Source organism: Ochotona curzoniae, unplaced genomic scaffold (genome assembly GCF_017591425.1).
Source record: "Ochotona curzoniae isolate NIBS_2020 unplaced genomic scaffold, NIBS_Ocur_1.0 scaffold_3208, whole genome shotgun sequence".
NCBI classification, from domain to species: domain Eukaryota; kingdom Metazoa; phylum Chordata; class Mammalia; order Lagomorpha; family Ochotonidae; genus Ochotona; species Ochotona curzoniae.
In genome coordinates, this window is record NW_024467106.1 from 32490771 (window position 1) to 32509738 (window position 18968).

General features: G+C 48.2%; 1 protein-coding gene across 2 annotated transcripts; it reads right to left on the bottom strand.

The window, feature by feature from the left end:
- Positions 1-3979: 3979 nt before the first annotated feature.
- NUDT2 (nudix hydrolase 2) lies at positions 3980-17160 on the bottom strand. 2 transcript variants are annotated; one of them, XM_040963280.1, is made up of 3 exons: positions 17012-17160; positions 7667-7800; positions 3980-4494 (listed from the first exon to the last, which is right to left on the bottom strand). In XM_040963280.1, exons 2-3 carry the CDS (start codon positions 7791-7793, stop codon positions 4178-4180), a joined length of 444 nt encoding a protein of 147 aa, XP_040819214.1. In that variant the 5' UTR covers positions 7794-7800; positions 17012-17160; the 3' UTR covers positions 3980-4177. The 2 variants fall into 2 exon arrangements, with proteins under 2 accessions (XP_040819214.1, XP_040819215.1); XM_040963281.1 differs by having other exon boundaries at positions 7667-7808; positions 17012-17082.
- Between the last annotated feature and the right edge of the window lie 1808 nt (positions 17161-18968).

The window sequence follows — 18968 nt, forward strand, 5'->3', positions numbered from 1 at the left end:
ACGGGTCTCCCACACGGGTGCAGGGTCCCAAGACTCTGGGCTGTCCTGGATTGCTTTCCCAAACCACAAAAGCAGGGAGCTGGAAGGGAAGTGGAACAGCCAGGGTATGAACCAGCACCTGTATGGGATTCTGGTGCATGCAAGATGAGGATTTTAGCCGCTAGGCTACCAATACTGGATCCCTCTCCCCGCTCCCCACCTTTTTAAAAATAATTTTTATTTTTATTTGAAAAGAGAGAGAGAGAGGAGGGGAAGAGAATGAGGAGCAGGGGATACACAGAGACAATCAGAGACCTTCTGTCTACCAGTTCACTCCTCCGAATGACTAGCACAGCTGGGCTGGGCCAGGTCAGAGCCAGGAGGCTGAGACTAAATCCAGGACTCGCACACCGGTGGCAGAGACCCAACTACTGGGGTCATCACTTGCAGCCTCCCAGGGTTCCTATTAGCAGGAAGCTGGAATGAGATGGGGGCCAGAACTTGAACCCAGACACTCTGAGAAGCAGATGCCCAAGCAGCCTGTAACCACGGTGCCCAATGGCTGCCCCAAGGACAGTGCTCACGCTCTTCCTGCCTTCCCACCAGCCTGCATGGCTTCCTGGGAAGGCAGCAGGAGGTACAAGAGGAAGCACAACTTCATTTCTTCCTTCCTGGCACCGAATTTCAGCGACAGTCATGGCGACCTTGTCCTCCTGGCTTGGGGTGTGCCCTTGGAGTCACCATGCTCACCTCATCCTCTATTCAAACAAGCCCAGAGGACCAGCACAGCTGGCTGCCCCATCCTCTGCTCACTCTGTGGGCCACTACTCTGACCCCACTTGTGCTCAAACAGCCCCTCACATAGCATTTTGGTTTTGTTCTCATTTATATTTAAATATTTTAAAAGAATTTATGTATTTATTTGAAAGGTAGAGCAAGAGAGAGAGATGGGATAGGAGACAGGGAGAGCAGGAGGGGGGGTGAGAAGAAATTAATTTTCCATCTGCTGATTCATGCCTCAAATCCCAGCCAGGTCTGGGCCAAGAGCCAGGACCTCTTTAATCTGATTTCCCACATGGGTGACGGGCCCAAGCACTCAGGCCACTTTATGCTGCCTTCCCAGGTGCATTAGCAGGGAGTTGCATCAGAAGCAGAGTATCAGGTACTTGAACCTGCACTCTGATAAGGGATGCTGGCGCTCCTAGTGGTGGGTTAACTTGCTGCACCATGACACTAGTGTCCATAAACCCAGTGGTCATCTTGAGGTGGAGGCTAGTAGAGGTCCCTAAGCCAAAAATGGCACAGCAAGACAAGACTCTGAAGAGTTAAAGAAAAAAAAAAAAAAAAAAAGGAAGCATCAGCCACCTAAGTAAGGTGTAAGAAAAATTTTAAAGAAGGGAAAATAGCCATATGTAAGCCAGACATTTTTTGAGTATCCTGGGAATTTTATTTAAAGGAAGTGGGATTTTAGGAGCTATAGAAATGATAACAAATAAACAAATATTTAACCAGAGGCCCTCAAGCCAGAGGCTGCTCCTCTCCAAATTGTGGTCCTGATCTGGCTGCTCCCTCAAGCCAGCCTTTGCAGAGACCTGAAGAAGGCTTTGCCATATTTCTGTCTGTGCAAACAGACCAGAAGTCCCACTCCTTATTCTCTGGAACCAACCCCAGGACAGAGCAAGACCTCCTTCCAGTGGCTCCCCGCTTGTTCCTGGGGAGATTCCTATGGATAACAAAGACGGCCACATCAGCAATGTCTTTGGTCCTGGTCACATCATCCCTTGTCACTCTGCACACAGAACCTGGGGGGGCGGGGGTTGGACTTCAGAATCCTGAGACTTAGAAGCCAAAGAGCCTGCTGGCTGCAATCCCAGAACAGCTCTGCTCAGAGGGCTGGGCCTGCGCATCTCCTCATTTTAGATCAATCCTGCCAACCCCTCCTTCTGGAAGAAAACCTTGAACACCGAGACATTTCCTAAGCTGGCACAAGCCTGTTGAGGGGTCTCTGGTGAGCCCAGTCCAAGCCAAAGAAGAAAGAGAGCATTTCTCTCCGTCGATTCACTTCTCAAATGTCTGGGGCTTGCCTGGAACTTCATCCCGATCTCCCACATATGTAGTACTTGGACCATTTTCTGTTACCTTCCCAGGAGCGATAGCAGGGAGCTGATTCAGAAATAGAGCAGTTGGGACTCAAACAGACACTGACATGGGATATCAGTATTGCAACCTGTAGCTTAACTCATTGCACTACCATGGCAGGGCCTGGCAGGTGGACTCTGTAATACTCTGGAATCTTTTTGAGTTCAGCTAGAATAAGCCCATTTAGCCCAAAGCAAAGTAGTAATGATAGTCTTTCTTACATCCCAATTCTCAGTACCACTCTGCCAACCTCATCCACCTCCCGTAACACACAGGGGTCCCACCCACTGCCACTTATTTTCACAAAGCCCATAATTTATGAGACACTCCTTTGCCAAAGTACCTCTATTTTAATGTAACACCCCAATGACACCAAAGCTAAGTAAGACATTGTAAAGCCAAGTCTTCCCTCTGGCACCTCACCTTCAAAGCACCCCATATATAGACAGCTCCCAGGGCCATCTTCCTTTTTAGGCCTCCATTTTCCCCGGTCATTAAAAAAAAAAAAAATGAGCAGCAAAATCAGGTCATTTTTCCAGAGCTCTTCCAACTTTGATCTACGAGGCTTTTGTCTTGACATTCCACCGCCTCCTGTTCTGAGAGCACAGGGCCGGCCAGCCCTTGTTAGGAGGCAGCCTGTCTGTGGTTTGGCACCACTGCCCAGCAGGCATTTATTAAATCAGTGGGATGTGGTCCCTGCTGGCCTGGAAAGGGAACATTAAGCTCCAAAAACTTCCTGCAGCAGGCCTCCTTCGGAGAGTACTGCTCTGAAGGGTGAGGAAAAAAAACACATTCAGGTCTCTGGCTGCGCTCCATGATCCTGTTCACTAGTGTTTTTTTTTTTTTTTTTTAACCCTGTTTGCACAGAGCACCAGGGACAGCAAACATCTGGAGATTCGTTTAAGACCTGGGTGACTTCTCTTTCCTGTGGGGGTGGCAGTTCTTGACCCTGGTAAGCCAGGCTGACCTTTGCTCATGCCCCTTCCCTTGCCGTCTTCAGCATTTCCCTGGGCAACAACCCTCTAATACAATCCACATGAACGCAGCTGCTAACAGCTCCTGGAAGGAGTGTCAGATCTAACACCTGCCTCTGCCTTTCTTGAGCCCTAGCAGCAAGGGGAAAAAAGAGTGCTGAGACCCCACTTTCGTACCTCCGGGTCTTGCAGAGTAAACTGCGGAGAAAGAAAAAGGAGGTGGGAAGACAGCAACATCCAGGAGGATGGTGTGTTGATGGTAGGAAAGGCAATGGTAGGAAAGGCAAGCAGTGCACAGGTGTAGCGATGTGGCTGCTGGTGGCCTGTGCGTCAGGGCTTGCCTCCTTTTCCAGGGACCTAAGTCATGTTGACAAGATCCATCACCCCAAGAAATAGGCTTGGGTTGAGAGGTTAGAGTGCATATATCACAGATGATCTTGTGATCCAGGGTTGCCCATCCCTACCCTCTCTGTTGTTGACTTGTGGAGTACCAAATTCCCTGGATTTCTGATTAAGGAAATATTTGGTGAGCCCTTATAAGACTGTGTGCCTGGCGCTGGGGAACAAACACATCAGTGAGTACAAAGGAGCCAGTTCTTGTGCTCCAGGTCCACATGCTTGGGAATCCCAACCGTGGATCACAAAGTTTCAGGGACACCACTTGGTGGGACAGGAGGGAGAGGTGATGGTCTCCAGGGACAGGAGGATCCCATTGGCAGGCCTGGGTCTCTCCCACTGTGACTTTCTGGCTTCCACTCCTCTGGGGTTTAGGGTCTGGACACAGGATTCCCTCTGGGTAAGGTCAGAGCTAGGATTCACTTTGGCCTTTTATCTTCCCACCCATGATGGCAACAGACCAAGAAATAAAAAGCATTGGCAAGAGGGACTGTGAAGCTGCTTGAAGTTTACTGACACACTCACTGAGGTGAGATTTTCTTTTGTTTTATTTACTTCCGTCGAAGAGGCCTCAGCTGATTTCACCACAGCATCTGTTCTTTGCTGTGATGAGCTTGACAGCAGCATACTCTTCAGGGGGTCTGAGATGGAAGACCCTGGCAAAGCAAAGCACTTCAGCTCTGGTGGCTTCAGGTCGCTGTGGAGCAGAGGAACTGGTGTCCTTCCCGGAGGGCCGCCTTCATCTCCTGGAACTCGGCCAAGTGGCAGGCCGCGTCCAGCCCCAGCCAGCGGTAGGCTTGGTGCTCGTGGGAGAGGCGGATCTCCGCATTGTAGTCCTTCACTTCCGCCAGCCAGTAAATGACTGTTTTGGGCTTCCCCCTGGCCACATAATTGAGCTCCTTTCTGAAGCCCTCAATGATGGTCAGCTGGCTTGCTTCTAGGCCTGCCTCCTCTTGAGTCTCCCTTAGGGCTGTTTCCAGGTCATTCTCTCCTGGATCCACATGGCCTGGTTAGAAGAAAAAGAGGGAGAAAAATCAATCTTCAGGAGTCTCCCACTCCCCGCAAGACTGAACTTTTCCAGACCAGAGAGGATTTAAAGACGGGCTCTTTGGGGACTTTTCTAAGGTGTTCCTAGGTTAAAGGAAGCCTGGAGACTGGCAACACCCTCCCATGTCTGGGGAGGGATGCAGAGCAGGCAGTGTCTGGGGCCTCCACAATCTCTTCTTCCCGCTCCCTGCAGAGTGAAACATACCATGTGTCTGGCATGTCAGCTTCTTTGATGGTGAGAGGAATGGCCCCCTCAGCCCTCCGCATTCTCGGTTGGAGCTTTCCTCGTGCTGTGTTCTCAGGGACCATGTTCCCCTAGGAGATCTGAGTGGTTTTCCTTAGGAGGGGCAGGCTCCTTTGTTGGCAGGCTGGGAGCTAGCTGAGGAGGGAGTACTTTGCCTGCGATCTGGTGAGGACTTAACACTGTCTACGGTTTGGCCCCTGGTGTCCCAGGGCCAGCAGACAGGCTCAAAACCGTGCACTGCCGCACCAGCAGCTGTTTCCAAGTAGCTATCAAGGCGTGTTTTCAAATTGTTTTCATCTTTCTGGCTGAGCAAGGCCAGATTTCAATTTCATAGGGAAACTGATGGGAACTTAGACGAAGGACGAGCTGAGAGCCAGTTCTAAGAAAATTTATTGGCAAGACCCAAAACCCAGGCAGACAGCTGCCAAAAAGCTGTTGTAGCAGAACTTGAAGCTCTGCAGACCGCAACAGTCCTCGGCTTTACCCCGAGACCTTTCCCACAAATTCTCAGCTTGCCCGGAGGGAAGGCCCGGGGAGGGCTTGGCAGCCTCCGTCTACTTGTGGATCCAACAGATTTCTGGGGAGCCTTCTGATGTGGGAGCTCCTGGGGAGCAGGAACTCGTAGCTGTTCCCTTCTTGGCTTGGAGATGGAGTTATAGACCCTCGCCCTCCTGCTTCCCTGGGGTCCTCGCTCCTCCTGCCTAACAGTGCCTTGAGTCAGTTGGAACTGCACAGAAAGCTACTTAGCGCTTAGAAACTCATTCTAGCCGCTGGCTTCTGGAAATTTTTCTCTGCACAGCACCTCCTACAGCAATGCAAAAACAGAGAGGTAGGGCCTGGCACAGTAGCCTGGTGGCTGAAGTCCTCGCTTTGATGTACTGGGATCCCACATGGGTGCCCGTTCGTGTCTCAGCTGCATGACTCCCTTGCAGCTCCCTCCTTGTGGCCTGAGAAAGCAGTAGAGGACGGCCAAGGCTTTGGGACCCTGCAACAGTGTGGGAGACCCAGAGGAAGCTCCTGGTTCCTGGCTTCAGATTGATTCAGCACTGGCCATTACAGCCATTTGGGGGGTGGACAAGTGGATGGAAGATCTTTCTGTATTTCCTTCTCTCTGTAGACCTGCCTTCCCAATAAAAATAAATAAATCCTAAAAAAAAAATAGTAAAAGAGATGGGTAAAGTAGGAGAGAAAGGTGGGAGGGATGCTGGTGGTGACGAACAACACTGATTCAGGATGCCCCTCCCCGCCATTCCCTGCAAGTATGGGGGAGTCTCTGCAGCAAGCCCCTCCAATAGCATCTATTTCAGTGTTCTACTCATCAATGTCAACAAGGTAACATTTCCCTCAAACCCAAGCAAGAAATGATGAGGGCAGACTTCCGACATCTTTCCGAGAGGGACCAAGCCGTGTGACTGAGATGATGAGGAGACAAGTGTGAAGGTGCCTATTTATGGTACATATTTGTGACACTTTTTTTTCTCCAACCTCGTGTAATCCCTCGTGTTAATCAAATCTGTAAAACTTATTTCCCGTTCCCACTTCCTAGTTTTCCACCAGCCATAGATCATGGTCCTCCACTCCTTTTAAAACTACTCTCTCTTGAAGTTCCTGTTCCGTTTTCTCTGGGGGCTGTGGACTCTGGGCTCCATACTCCGACAGATGCCAGAGCACAGTGTCCCTCCCCGCAGGGTTCAGCTAGGGATGACTCCTCTTCCCCATTTCTCTCTACATGGTCTCTTCTTTTTCAGGAGCTTGCAAACTCCATCTTTCACACTGTTGGAGTTGGGATCAGAAAAGCTGGTAGATGGAAACCAGCCAGCATACAAACAGATCTGAGTTTGGATTCAATGTTCAGGGTCCTGTTGTACCCTCTGGAGACTTGGCCAACTCCACAATCCCCAGATCTCTGTAATCCCCACAGCCTCCTGGTCTGAGAAGAATGCTGCTGGAGCTGACTGATAAATGCCCCCAGGATCAAGGACCTCACCTTTTCTGTGTTCTGAAATCAAAACACAGCTAGGTTCAGAAACACTTCAGAAGTCATCCTCTGTGTGTATGGTTAAAAAATAAAACAAACTGGGGCCCAGCGCTGTGGCCTAGCAGCTAAACTCCTCGCCTTGAATGCACCAGGATCCCATATGGGCACCGGTTCTAGTCCCGGCGGCTCCACTTCTCATCTAGCTCCCTGCTTGTGGTCTGGGAAAGCAGTCAAGGATGGCCAAAGCTTTGGGACCCTGAACCCATGTGGGAGGCCCAGAAGAGGCTCCTGGATCCTGGCTTTAGATCAGCATAGCATCGGCCGTTGCGCTCACTTGGGGAGTGAACCGTCGGATGGAAGATCTTCCTCTCTGTCTCTCCTCCTCTCTGTATATCTGACTTTCCAATAAATAAATAAATCTTAAAAAAAAAATAAAACAAACCAAAACCTAGTGGCAGCGACACTGAACGAAGGTCAGTGGGACAGAGACAGGGCCAGATGCAAGCTTGGGCTTTTCTAGTCAATCCCTTATTTGAAAGGAGAAACCAGTGATGTGGACACACTGCCCCGTCATGATCTGACCCCAGCATCCTCAATCCCCAGCCCAGTGGCTTTTCTCCTACCTAGTCATTTACTACAGAAGCTGGAGAGTTCTGGAAAGCTGGTAAATGACACAAAAACACTAGGTGTTGCTTCTGCCCTGTGATTCAGATGCACAATTCTATTTCCAGCTCAGCTTTGGCCTCAGAACCCTTTGTGCAAGGGCCTTATTCCCCTGTCCCCTCTTTCTGCACAGTCCCTGGGAAACAATCCTTGTGGTAGGGGCCAGCAGCAGCGGGTGGGGGAGGGAGGTGGATTTTTGAATGATATTTGGCATTTCCCCAAAACCCAGTCCCTCCAGCCTCGCACCTTTGGGAGGAGTCCAGTGATGAATGCCATCCGATGCCTGCAGCAGAAGAAACTCGATCGCACCGTTATCCACCTTTGGAGTGAGGCATCTTCGGAAGATGATCAAGCCGCATGCTCTCAGGGCCATGGTCTGTCTAAAGGACTCGGCAAAGAAAATGTGGGCCATGGGCAAGTCATGCACAAAGCAGGAAAATGCATCCTGGGGGTGGGGGAACTCTGATGCTGGAGGGAGACACAGACTAGTCCACAGGGATCTCCCAGCACACAGGAAAGGGCAGCCTGCCAAGGACCAGTGGAGGGAGTCCAGGAATCCAAGGCAGACCTTTGTGTGTAACTACAGGACTCTGGCAACTACCCTTGGTCAGTGTAGCCTCTATTCAAACCCTGCCAGATTTCCCTGCAAAATGTGGGGCTCAGATGTATTTGTTAGGTGACTAGACGGTCTCAGCAGCAAATCCCCTCTGTGACAGGAGGGATGCTGCTGGCAACGGCAGCCTTGCCACGCAAGTCTTCTCATCAGCTCCTTCATTCCATTCCTCTCAACCTGAATCTTAACAGTGTAGCTCCCTGGTGATTCACAGGGGTCACCCAGGGAGGGTAGCCAGATGTCCTAAAAATGCTTTTGCCGTTGATTTTAGTCTTATTTTATCCATGTTGTAAAATATTTATTATACACTCACAAGGTCCAAATTCAAAGCACAGGAGCTTATACACAGTGGAAAGTCTCTTTTTCAGTGCCTTAATGGCAAATTAGTATAGTCGTCAAGGGAGGCCAGTATTGTAGCACAGTGGTGGCTAAGCCATCAGTTTTTGTCTTGTTTTGTTTTGTTTTCTAAGACTTACTTACTTTCATTGGAAAGATAGATTTTGACAAAAGGAGAGACCAAAAGAATTTCCATCTGCTGGTTCACTCCCCAGCAAGTGGCTGCAATGACTGGAGCTGAGTTGGTCTGAAGCCAGGAGCTAGAGGCTTCTTCCAGTCTCCCATGTAGGTGCAGGGTCCTAAGACTTTAGGCCATTCTCCACTGCCTTCCCAGGCCATAAGCAGGGAGCTGGATGGGAAGTGGAACAAGCCAGGATACAAACCAGTGCCCACATTGGTTCTTGGCACTTGACAGGGGAAGGATTAATCAACTGAGCCGTCACACTAGGCCCAAGCCACCACTTGGGAGTGCCTGTTCAAGTCCCAGCTGCTCTGCTTCTGACCCAGCTCCCCGCTTACAGCTTGGAAAAGCAGCGGAGGGTGGCCCCAGTGCTTGGGCCCCAGCACCTGTGTGAGAGATGTGGAAGAAGCTCCTGGCTCCTGGCAGAGTGGCACAGGCAGGGCAAGGCCTGAGTTGTGACAGTAGGGCTAAAGAGGAGCTGGGCATGGATGGCTGCCAGAATGGGAGATACTGTCCTCTGCTGCCCTCCCTGGGGGCTCAGTCACATCAAGCTTGGGCCTGCCAAAGTCCCTGGCTGAAACCAGATCCAGGGAAACTGTCAGGGCTGCAGACAGATGGCCACGGCACTTTAGGGGATAACAGCTTTTCAACAAAATAAAAGCAAACACCCCACACAGAGACCTTGCCCCTACCTTCTAAACCTGTCACGAGAGGTTTGTAAGGATTGGAAATAATCTCTAAGGGGGCTTTTGAAGTGACCTGTCGAAGAGGAACTCAGCCTGTCCCCTTTGGGAGGACATTTGGTAATAATTACCAAGATGTAAAGTGCACATTCTCTTGGACTCAGCAGTACTACTTCCAGCCCTCCCATATGAAGAAATACAGGTTTAAGATTTACACACAGGATGTTCACCACAACCTTGTCTGCAATCTTAAAAAAAAGAGAGAGAGAGAGAGAGAGAAAGGTAGGAAGAAAGAAAGGAACGAAGGAAGGAAGAAAAGGAAGAAAAGAGAGAGAGAAGAAAGAGAAGAAAGAGAAGAAAGAAAGAAAGAAAGAAAAAAGAAAGAAAGAAAGGAAGGAAGAAAGAAAGAAAGAAATTCAATAACATCGGAACAGAGGAATGAAGTAAAATGTAATCTATCCACATGATGGCATAATATGAAGCCCTGTATCAAAATAAGGTAGAGCCAAATGTGCTGCTTCTAAGAAAAGATTTTCAGATACACTGAGTAGGAAAAATACAGTTCAGAATATGTATGTATAATGTGATCTTGTTTGCGTTTAAAAATTCATATGTAAAGCAGTAGCAGGCTTTCACTAAACTCTGTGTTCTATTTTCCTGCACTCTTTGTTTTCGCAGAGAACTTTCCTCATTCCGGAAAGGAAGTTCTGCATCATTCAAGAACTAGTGAAAAGAGATTGGAAATTTTTATTCAAGGTTCAAGCAGAAACAGGGAGCTGGAATGCTGGTCTCCCTACCAAGCTGCTCAAAACCTACGAGCAAGTTACAGGTATAGCGTACCTTGCTCTTGCCCATGGAATACACATTGGAATGCCTAGATAAACTTAGGGATTCAAGAGCTTCCCAGGACAGGAAATCCCAGAGTGTTTCTCAATACCATTATCACCACCAAACACAGCATGAGAATACAAAGATACCTGCATGGGGAGCCAAGAAAGACAAGCCAGGAGTGGCCATGCAGAAGAACTAGGGAGCGGACAGCAGGCCAAGATTTCTGTATATGTTCTATCCAGCTCCCTGTTAGAGCAAATGGAAAGAGTGGATGCTGTCTGACTCATGGCACCCTGTCACCCACTCAGGAGACCTGGGACAGAGCTCTAGGTTCCTGGCTTCAGCCTGGCTCAGCCCCAGTTGTTGCAGCCACTTAGAGAGTGAACCAGCAGATGGAAGATCTCTGTCTCTCCCTCTCTCTTGGTAACTCTGTCTTTCAAAACCAAAAAGTCATCCTTAAGAGGAGTGATCCTTGCCCTACATGCACCGGAATCCCATGTGGGTGCCTGTTTGTCTCCTGGCAGCTCTACTTCCCATCCAGCTCGCTGCTTGTAGCCTGGGAAAGTAGTCGAGGATGGCCTAAAGCCTTGGGATCCTTGCACCCATGTGGGAGACCCAGAAGAAGCTCCTGGCTCCTAGCTTTGGATCGCCTCAGCTCCAGCCATTGCAGCCACTGGGGAGTAGAGCAGCAGACAGAGGATCTTTCTGTCTGACTCTTCTCTCTCTGCAAATTTGACTTTCCAATCAAAATAAATAAATCTTTTTAAAAAAAGTTAGCGTAAGGATCACCTGATCACTCCCCATCTCTGCTGTGGACAGGACTGCTTTTCGAGGAAGACAGAACTTCTTGAGCCACCTGTTCTCTAAAATTCTGCTCTTCTCCAGCCCCACTTCATACACACAACTTCCCACTTTCCCTTTCTGAAGCAGCTCATCCTTCTGGCTTCTAATCACTCCATCGTCTGGGAACCTAACACAGTTAAATTGAAGCTTCTATGATGAGCTTCAATCTGAAAAGTACCACAGTATGACATAGAAGATTAAGGATTTTCAAAAAATTTAACAGATTTGTTTCTTTATTTTATTTGAAAGGCAGAGTTAAGAGAGAATCTTTCATATGCTGGCTCACTCCCCAAATGGCCTCAATTACCGGGGCTGGGCCAGGCTGAAGTCAGAAGCTAGAAACTTCATCTGGCTCTGCCACATGGGGACAGAAGCCCAGGCATTTAGACCATCCTCCACCGCTTTCCCAGGCACATCAGCAGGAAGCTGGATCAGAAATGAAGCAGCCAGGACTTGAATTTGCACCCCATATGGGATCCTGGTACTGCAGGTGGCAGTTTTTCCCACTAGGCCCCAGCATCAGCCCCCTAAAATGAAGGATTCATTTTGGGGATCATTCCTTCAGCTATGATGGAAACTGGTGGAGATCCACACTGCTCCAATACGCTTGCATCTGATGTTGAGTCAGAAGCTCATATAGCTCACTGAAGCCAGGAGTGAGAAAGAAGGCTGAACATGGAGTGAGGGAGTGAAAGGGCCAACTAGGCCCTCTGAAGACAACTGGAACTCAGGAGAACACACCAAAGCCTGACACGTCCTTTCACCGTCTCCAAGCTCAGTGTTCTAGGTGACCTTCAGGAGAAGGTACCCTCTCCCATACAGCTGAATGCGCACCTGACCCAGGATGAGAGTCAGCAGGAGCTGGGAGAACTGACCCTCAGCAGCAAGGCTAGGCAGCAGGTCAGGGGCAACACGCATGAGTTGCCGCCATGCCTATAGCCAGCTCTGCCTTTCACAGGGTACCCGGCTCTACCACCTCACTTTAGCTTTCCCGGTCTCGTACTGTTTTCCTAACCTGAAACAATACAGGAAGGGGATCCTGTGTGGTGCAATCCCAGCTCAGTTCAACTGACACAGTACCTCGGCACCACAAGCACCCACAGTCACTATGGCAAATCTCGGCCGGACAGTACGCCAGGTAGGGAACAGCCCAACCCAGGGCTCTATTTCCTTGGGACCCCACACGGTAGCTCTCAACAGATGTTCTCTGCCTGAACAGAACGCTCTCCCCACCTCCTGCGCAAACAAATGTTTGAGTACCTTCTGGGGCCCTGGGAAATAGCCCAGTGTTTTCCTGAAAAGTGCCATTTACATAAAAGTCAATGCAGCTATTGTTGGGAGAAAGGGGGTTGGTTTCTGTGTTTCTGGAGACCAAGGAGCTGAAACCGTCCAGGGGTTTAAAGTAGCCAGCTTTCACACTGCAGAATCCAAGTGGATGCAAACCCCAGGGGGTTAAAGAACACAGCATCCAGTATGCAAATGTGCCTGCAGCCTGGATTGCAGAGGTGAGAACTCCAGGCTGACAGCAGGCAATTCGCACTTCAGAAAAATGGCAGAGTGCCTGAGGTGGTTAGAAAAAAGTCTGAATTAAAAAAAAAAAAACCCTCAATGTCATCGGAAGGACCCGGAAGCTAAGGAAAAGTGCTCTTGGCTTTCTCTGTATATACATAATTTCCTTATAGCCAGGGAAGTTCAGGACCTAGGTGCCAAAATAGAATTTATAGATAAAGGGTTATGTTGTTCTCTCCCAATGTTTCCATCAAATTAATCGCAGCACTATTGCATGCATAGTTCAACCTCAAATGCCCTCACAATTACACCTTTAGATACAGAAGGAGCTCCCCAAAGCCTGCCCTTGATGTGTTCCCTATAATCTAAAAACTCCTCCGGCTGAAATAGTGCTTTATGCCACTATATCATCAAGCATCAATAATGGACCAGCTACATTGTGCAAGGTTTCCAAAAACCATCATCTCTGATACTCAAGATAACCCTCAAGAGAAACATTATTATCTCTAGTTTATGAGGAAATTAAGACATTAAGACAGTTAAAAAAATACTTGCCCACAGGCATAGCTAGCTCGTAAATAGTAGGATTTTAATCCAAAGCAGTCTAAATCCACAGTTTCTATTTTATTTTTCTCTTAGAACTCTGCTCACTATGAAAGAATGGGACTCAGGACACAAACAGCTCTAGGAACACACACAGGTGGTTTATAAAAACCACTTCCAGTTTCAAAACTCCTCATCTTTAATCTACACTCATATGGAGACTGAAGGTGTCCAACCAAAACACTTTCATTGCCTAGGTTTTAGCTGGGCATGAGAACGGAGCAGTAGATACTTGTCCTGGTGCCCGTGGAAGATGCTGGAAGGATAACATAAGGCAAAAGACTCTAAAAGTACCTATCCAGTAAAAGGTTTCAATGCCTTTGATGATTTGCCCTTTTCTGCAAAGTAGGAATCAAAAGTAACTCATTAAAAGCCCAACATAAATGAAATAAAACGAAAAAAGACCCCCCCCCTCCAGAAAAAGAAAAAAAATAGAAAAAAACAAACAAAAAGCAAAAAAAGCTCAACCTAGAATCTGGACAACTGAGAAACAGGTGATGGGAATGCACCTGACTTAGGGGCCCCGGTGTCCTGAGAATTTGCCCAGAACTCCCCACTGTGAGCAGCGGGGACAAGTCTGCTGACCCAGTGGACTCTGCTCAGCTTTCCCCCGCCTCCCACAGTCTGACTTGTCTTCATTTTGCTAGTTTCCTTCCTCCCATTCCCAGTGGTCAAGTAGGAAGCACCCATCTGTGAATAAAGCTCTCTGTTGTAACAACAACAATCATAAAGGGAGGAAAATTTTTAAAAAATGAAAGAAAAAGGAAAAATAAAAAAGCCCCTATTTACAGGAATAAACTATAACAGACAATATTCCCTTTCTATCCCCTTCCCCTGGACGTGTGACATTCCTTGTCAGCGAGACCAAGCTGCTAAGTCATTTTGCTCTTTGCTGTTCGGTCGAGGGAGGAAATGGCAGATGTCACCTGTAGTGGCATGGATATTGGCTTCTAGGATGACACCAAAATCAGATAAGGTTGGGACAAAATCATGCTTAGTGAAATTCGTTCAGTGGCCTCTTAGTGCCATCTGCTGTACAGTTCTGGAAAGGAATTCATGCACTGGAGCCTGAAGGTGTCCTGTGCAAGAGGCTGTATTTTACAGGATTGAAAGGGAGAGGTGAAGCTGAAGCAAGCCCCAGCTTCCTTGGGGCTCACAGTTCAGTCAAAGCTGCAGATACTCAGACAAGTTACGGTGCATTTTGGCATCCTAAGGCCTATGTACAGTGGTAAGGTAGCAAAGCAGGCTGTATAGGTCAAACAGGTATGTCACAGGATTCTGAAGTTATGAAGGGTGGTTGGGGTTACCATATAAAAATAAGGTAGGGGCCCAGGGCGGTAGCCTAGTGACTAAATCATTGCCTTGCACGTGCCAGGATCCCATATGGATACCAGTTCTCATCCTAGTGGCCCCGCTTCCCATCCAGCTCCCTGCCTGTGGCCTGGAAAAGCATTCGAGGATGGCCCCAATGCCTTGGGACCCTGTACCTGTGTAGGAGACTTGGAAGAGGCTCTGGGCTCCTGGCTTTGGATTGGCTCAGCTCCGGCTGTTGCAGTCACTTGGGGAGTGAATCATTCCTGGCTCTCTTCTCTGTATATGTGACTTTCCAATAAAAATAAATAAATCTTTAAAAAAAATAATAAAATAGAGACCAGAAGTCCTCCAAGTGGAAGGCAGAGACACTCAAGCAAGAACAAGACAATATTCCCTTAGTAAACAGCTTTGTTTTGATTCCACCACGAGGCCTTTTGACTGGCTTTAGGCCAGGCTGGGAAATTTGGTCATCTTGACGCTTCCCAATATGAAAAATGAATTAGACAAAGTGGAAGTTCATTGCCAAAACACTTCAGGTGACAAATGCCATGGGATCAGACTAAGGCAGAGCTCTGAAAAGGGAAAGGAGACGACTGAAAAAGAAATGTCAAGATAAAACTGACAATCCTGATGTTTCCTTGTCTAAAGGTCAGAGAGCAGTCCAAGGGAGAGGGAGGGAGATGGTTGGTTTAAGTCACTGGCTGGAGGAACAAGTAGAATGGAATGACTTCTATTTGAAACAGAACAGGTTTATCCAGAGTTCCCTGATGGTCCTATCCCATCTCTTCATCTCTCCAAGCGGAAATTTTGCATTAGAGGAACAGTCTGTTCCCACAGTAGGGACCTGTGCAGCTCATTTTGCTCCAGTGGGGGTGAGGGGAGTAACCTGTCAAACCCACCTCACACTTGCTATGCCTAAGTATCTCTGTGCTCCTTCTGTGCGACATAGTACACGGCACAACACAGAAAGCCTGGCTGACTTTGCAGGGCGGAAGATGCAAGACACTAAATTTCCTCACAAGTAAATTAAAGATAACATCTACTTTTCTTGGTTGTTGTAGAATTTAAAATAAATAATGTATATGTAGAGTGTGATGTAGCGAGCCACTCTTCTTGTATTATAGAAGGTTACTGGAAAGCTTTTCTATTTTTTTAAGTGTCTCTGCTTAAAGAGGTTATTTTTGTTTGTTAAAGAGAGAATCTTCCATCTGCTGGTTCACTCTGCAAATGCCCACACAGGTTAGGCCAAAGCTTGGAATCCAATCCACTTCCTGACACGGCTTGCAGCGACCCATATACCTGAGCCAGCCCCTGCTGCCTCCTGAGGAGCACATTAGCGGGGAGCTGCAGCCCAAACGAGGGGGCGGGCCCTCCAATGTGGACGGTGAGGCTTCCAAGCAGTGTCCTCACTGCGCGGCCAAACACCCACTCCACCTTGGGTTTTCATGGATATCTGAATCAAGACAGCTTTTCATATTTTCTGTAAAACTGCCGATGAATTCCCGTTCACCGCATCATGGATACACCACATGTGTAAGAACCAAGACAAAGTCCTTCTACTACTGAAACTTTTCTCCTGGAGAATGACCTTTTCTCCTTCACTGACACATTTCCAACTAATGTGAGTGCTCAACGGCAGCGACTACACTGTGAGCAATATGCAAAGCTGGCCAGGAGATTGGCTTGTTTTTATTATGGTAATAGCTACTTTTTTTTTTTTTGGTGTAGTAATTACCTGCCAGGCATCCTGCCAAAAGCTTTCCCTTCATATAATCTGCTGAGGCAAGCATGCAAGTCTTTTCAGTAGAGGAAAAAGGAAATGAAGACTTGGGAATGTGTCTAGCTTGTGACTGAAACACAGATCTACCAGCTTCCCAACAGGACTGTGCTTAACCCCTGACCCTGGAGTAGTGTGTGACATTTGACTATTTGTATTCAGTTTAAGTTCTTTCTTTTAAAGGTGGTGATATTCTCCTGTTTTTCTTCTGCTATAGCTGCCACATAACTTCCTCTGGGTCCTTTTTCATCCCACCCCCCTTTACTTCAGCCACTATTTGTAATTTGGGGTTTGTTTTTTTTTTTTTTGTATTCAACTAAAGGAAGTAATCAGAAAATACACAATCTGTTTTGGCAAGCAAGCATGATTTCATGGGTATTAACAAGGTTAAATGGGGCTCGGCACTTTGGCTCAACTAGCTAATCCTCCCCTTGCAAGTGCCAGGATCCCAGTTCGGGCACCAGTTCGTGATCCAGCTGCTCCACTTCCCATCTGGCGCCCTGCTATTGGCCTGGGAAAACAGCCGAAAGCCTCGGGCCCCTGAACCCACATGGGAGACCCGGAAGAGGCTCCTGGCTCCTGGCTTCGGGTCGGCTCAGCTCCGGCTGTTGTGGCCACCTGGGGAGTGAACCAGAGTGATGGAAGATCTTTTCTCTTTGTAGATCTGACTTTGCAATACAAGCAGATCTTTAAAACAACACAATCAAAAAACAAGGTTAAGCTGAGGGTCTGAAAAAGGAAGGTCCGGCACCCGGCCTCTGGGTCCTAAATCCGGACCGCGCTCGCCTCGGGGATTCTCCTGACCCCTTCCAGCTTCAATGGCAGGTGGCATGCAAGATGCAAACCCTCTCCGGGTCCAGGAAGGAGAAATCAAACCCAGCTGAGCCCTAAGGACACTCACCTGCAGCACACAGACAGAAGGCGGGCCTTGAGCGGAGACGGAAGTGCGCCGGCCAATCAGAAGAGCTCGGTTGGTCTTCAGGAGACCAACAGAATTGGCAGAAGGATCCTGGACCCGCCTCAAAGGGACCCTTGCCTCGCGAGATCTTCATTCGAGGAGAACGGTTGGTTGAAGGACTTTAGACCGTCTGTTTCTGATTGGTGCTCAGCGTGGGGCGTCAATGGGTTCTTCGGATGCCCATTGGTGGGTGCTTTGGGGCTGCCGGCGCGCGGACGCCGGCGCGGGCGTTCGAACTGGCGCTTGGTGCCGTTGCCATAGGGATGCGGCCTGGCCGCAGCCCGGAACGCTCCGGTTGGCCCGGGACACGCCGGTTGACTGGACGCAGAGCTCTCTCGGGTCTTGAGGCTCTCTCCAGGCCACGCCGTCTCCCTCCGTGCTCAGAGCTGACCGAGGAGGCGTTTGGAGGCGCCCAAGGTGAGAAAGCGGGAGGGGCCCTCGGCGGGACGGGCAGGCCTGGCCGGGAGCTGTGCCCGCCCGGCGGCAGAGGGTGACGCGGGCCGCCGCCGGGAGCGCCGGGAGCCGGGCGTCCTAGGGAAGCGAGCTTTGGCTCTCCCAGCTCCTCTGAGTCTTCTTGTGTTTAACTTAAGCTATTATTCGTAATTGTGGGTGTTGTCTTTTCACGTCACTTCTTTGAGTCCCAAACGTGCTTTGGTGAGCCCCATTCTTCTCCCACAGTCTGAAATCGTTGACGAAAGGCAAACATCTTTCACGATTCCCTCCGCGTGGTAAAACTTTATGGAAATAATTGATTTGAATGTAATTCGCAAATACAAGAGCACATTCAAACCTAAATGGAAAACGAAATTACTGAGTGTATTAAAAAAAAATGTGTAGTTCTAATTAATAGTGTGCACTTTCAGTATTTTATGAAAAGATTGTATCAAAATTAACTCATGCTTCTAATGCCATTTTCCCAAGAACTTTTTTGAAATACCGTTGTCAGAGTCTCTCATGCCCTCCCCGATTCTCTCTCCTTTTCACAGATGAATTTTTTTGGAGCAGGATCAGAAGTACTGTAATTTCATAGATAAAAGGAAAGGAGAAGTTCGGGACTTAGATAGTCTCATTGTTGATTCTTTTGGCAAATATCATGCCTCAGTGGTGACGTTAATAAAAGGATTTCAGGAGTCAGATACTACAGTGGCTTTGTATTATCCTTGCATAGAAGTTTGAAACACTGCATATCTACAACAGAGAGTGGAAACTGGGCTGGGGATTTGGAGTTCAGTCTTGGCTGTGTCTCTGACTCCTTCGCTGTAGATGGCTTTCAAATGGCTTAGACCTCAGTGTTTCCATGTGGGAAACTACAGGTTGAATAGGACTGGAATCCAGTGGCTCTCTTCAAGCAATTGATGGCAGGTGGACCTCTCACCCGCTAAAGACATGAAGTATTTTCTAGCAGCTGAGAGCAATAGAAACCATTTATTGAACATGAACTCTATGCAAAGCATTTCAAGAGTGACTGAAAGACATGTATTAGATCATATCCTTTCCTCACTTAAAAATCCTCCAATAACTTTCTCTTTCACTTAAAAATAATCTCAGACACCTTTCTGTTTCTCAGTAGACTGTGTAATCTGGCCGCTACCACTCTTTCGTCCTCTTTCCCTCACAGTATTTCAGGTTTTACCTCAGTGTTCCCTTCCGACTGAGGCTTTCTGTGATCATTTAAGAGTAAAGTAGGCCCCTTCACCCTGCATTTTTTTGTTGCATTTATCACTGTCTGAAATTAGCCTGCTTATTTGCTTATTATCTTCTTCCACTAGAATAAGTAGTGTTATGAAAGCCATGATTTTTGTTTTGTTCACTGCTATATCTTCAGTGCGTACAACAGGGCCAAGCTTATAACAGGCTTTCAAAAAGTATTTTTTAAAAGGATTTATTTATTTTTATTGGA

What these genes read in the sequence shown, in the direction of transcription:
- NUDT2 (XM_040963280.1), bottom strand. Translation starts at nt 7,793, where the DNA reads ATGGCCCTGAGAGCATGCGGCTTGATCATCTTCCGAAGATGCCTCACT. An exon ending in TCACTGGACTCCTCCCAAAG is followed by an intron (nt 4,495 to 7,666) that starts GTGCGAGGCTGG and finishes TCTTCTAACCAG; the next exon opens with GCCATGTGGATCCAGGAGAG.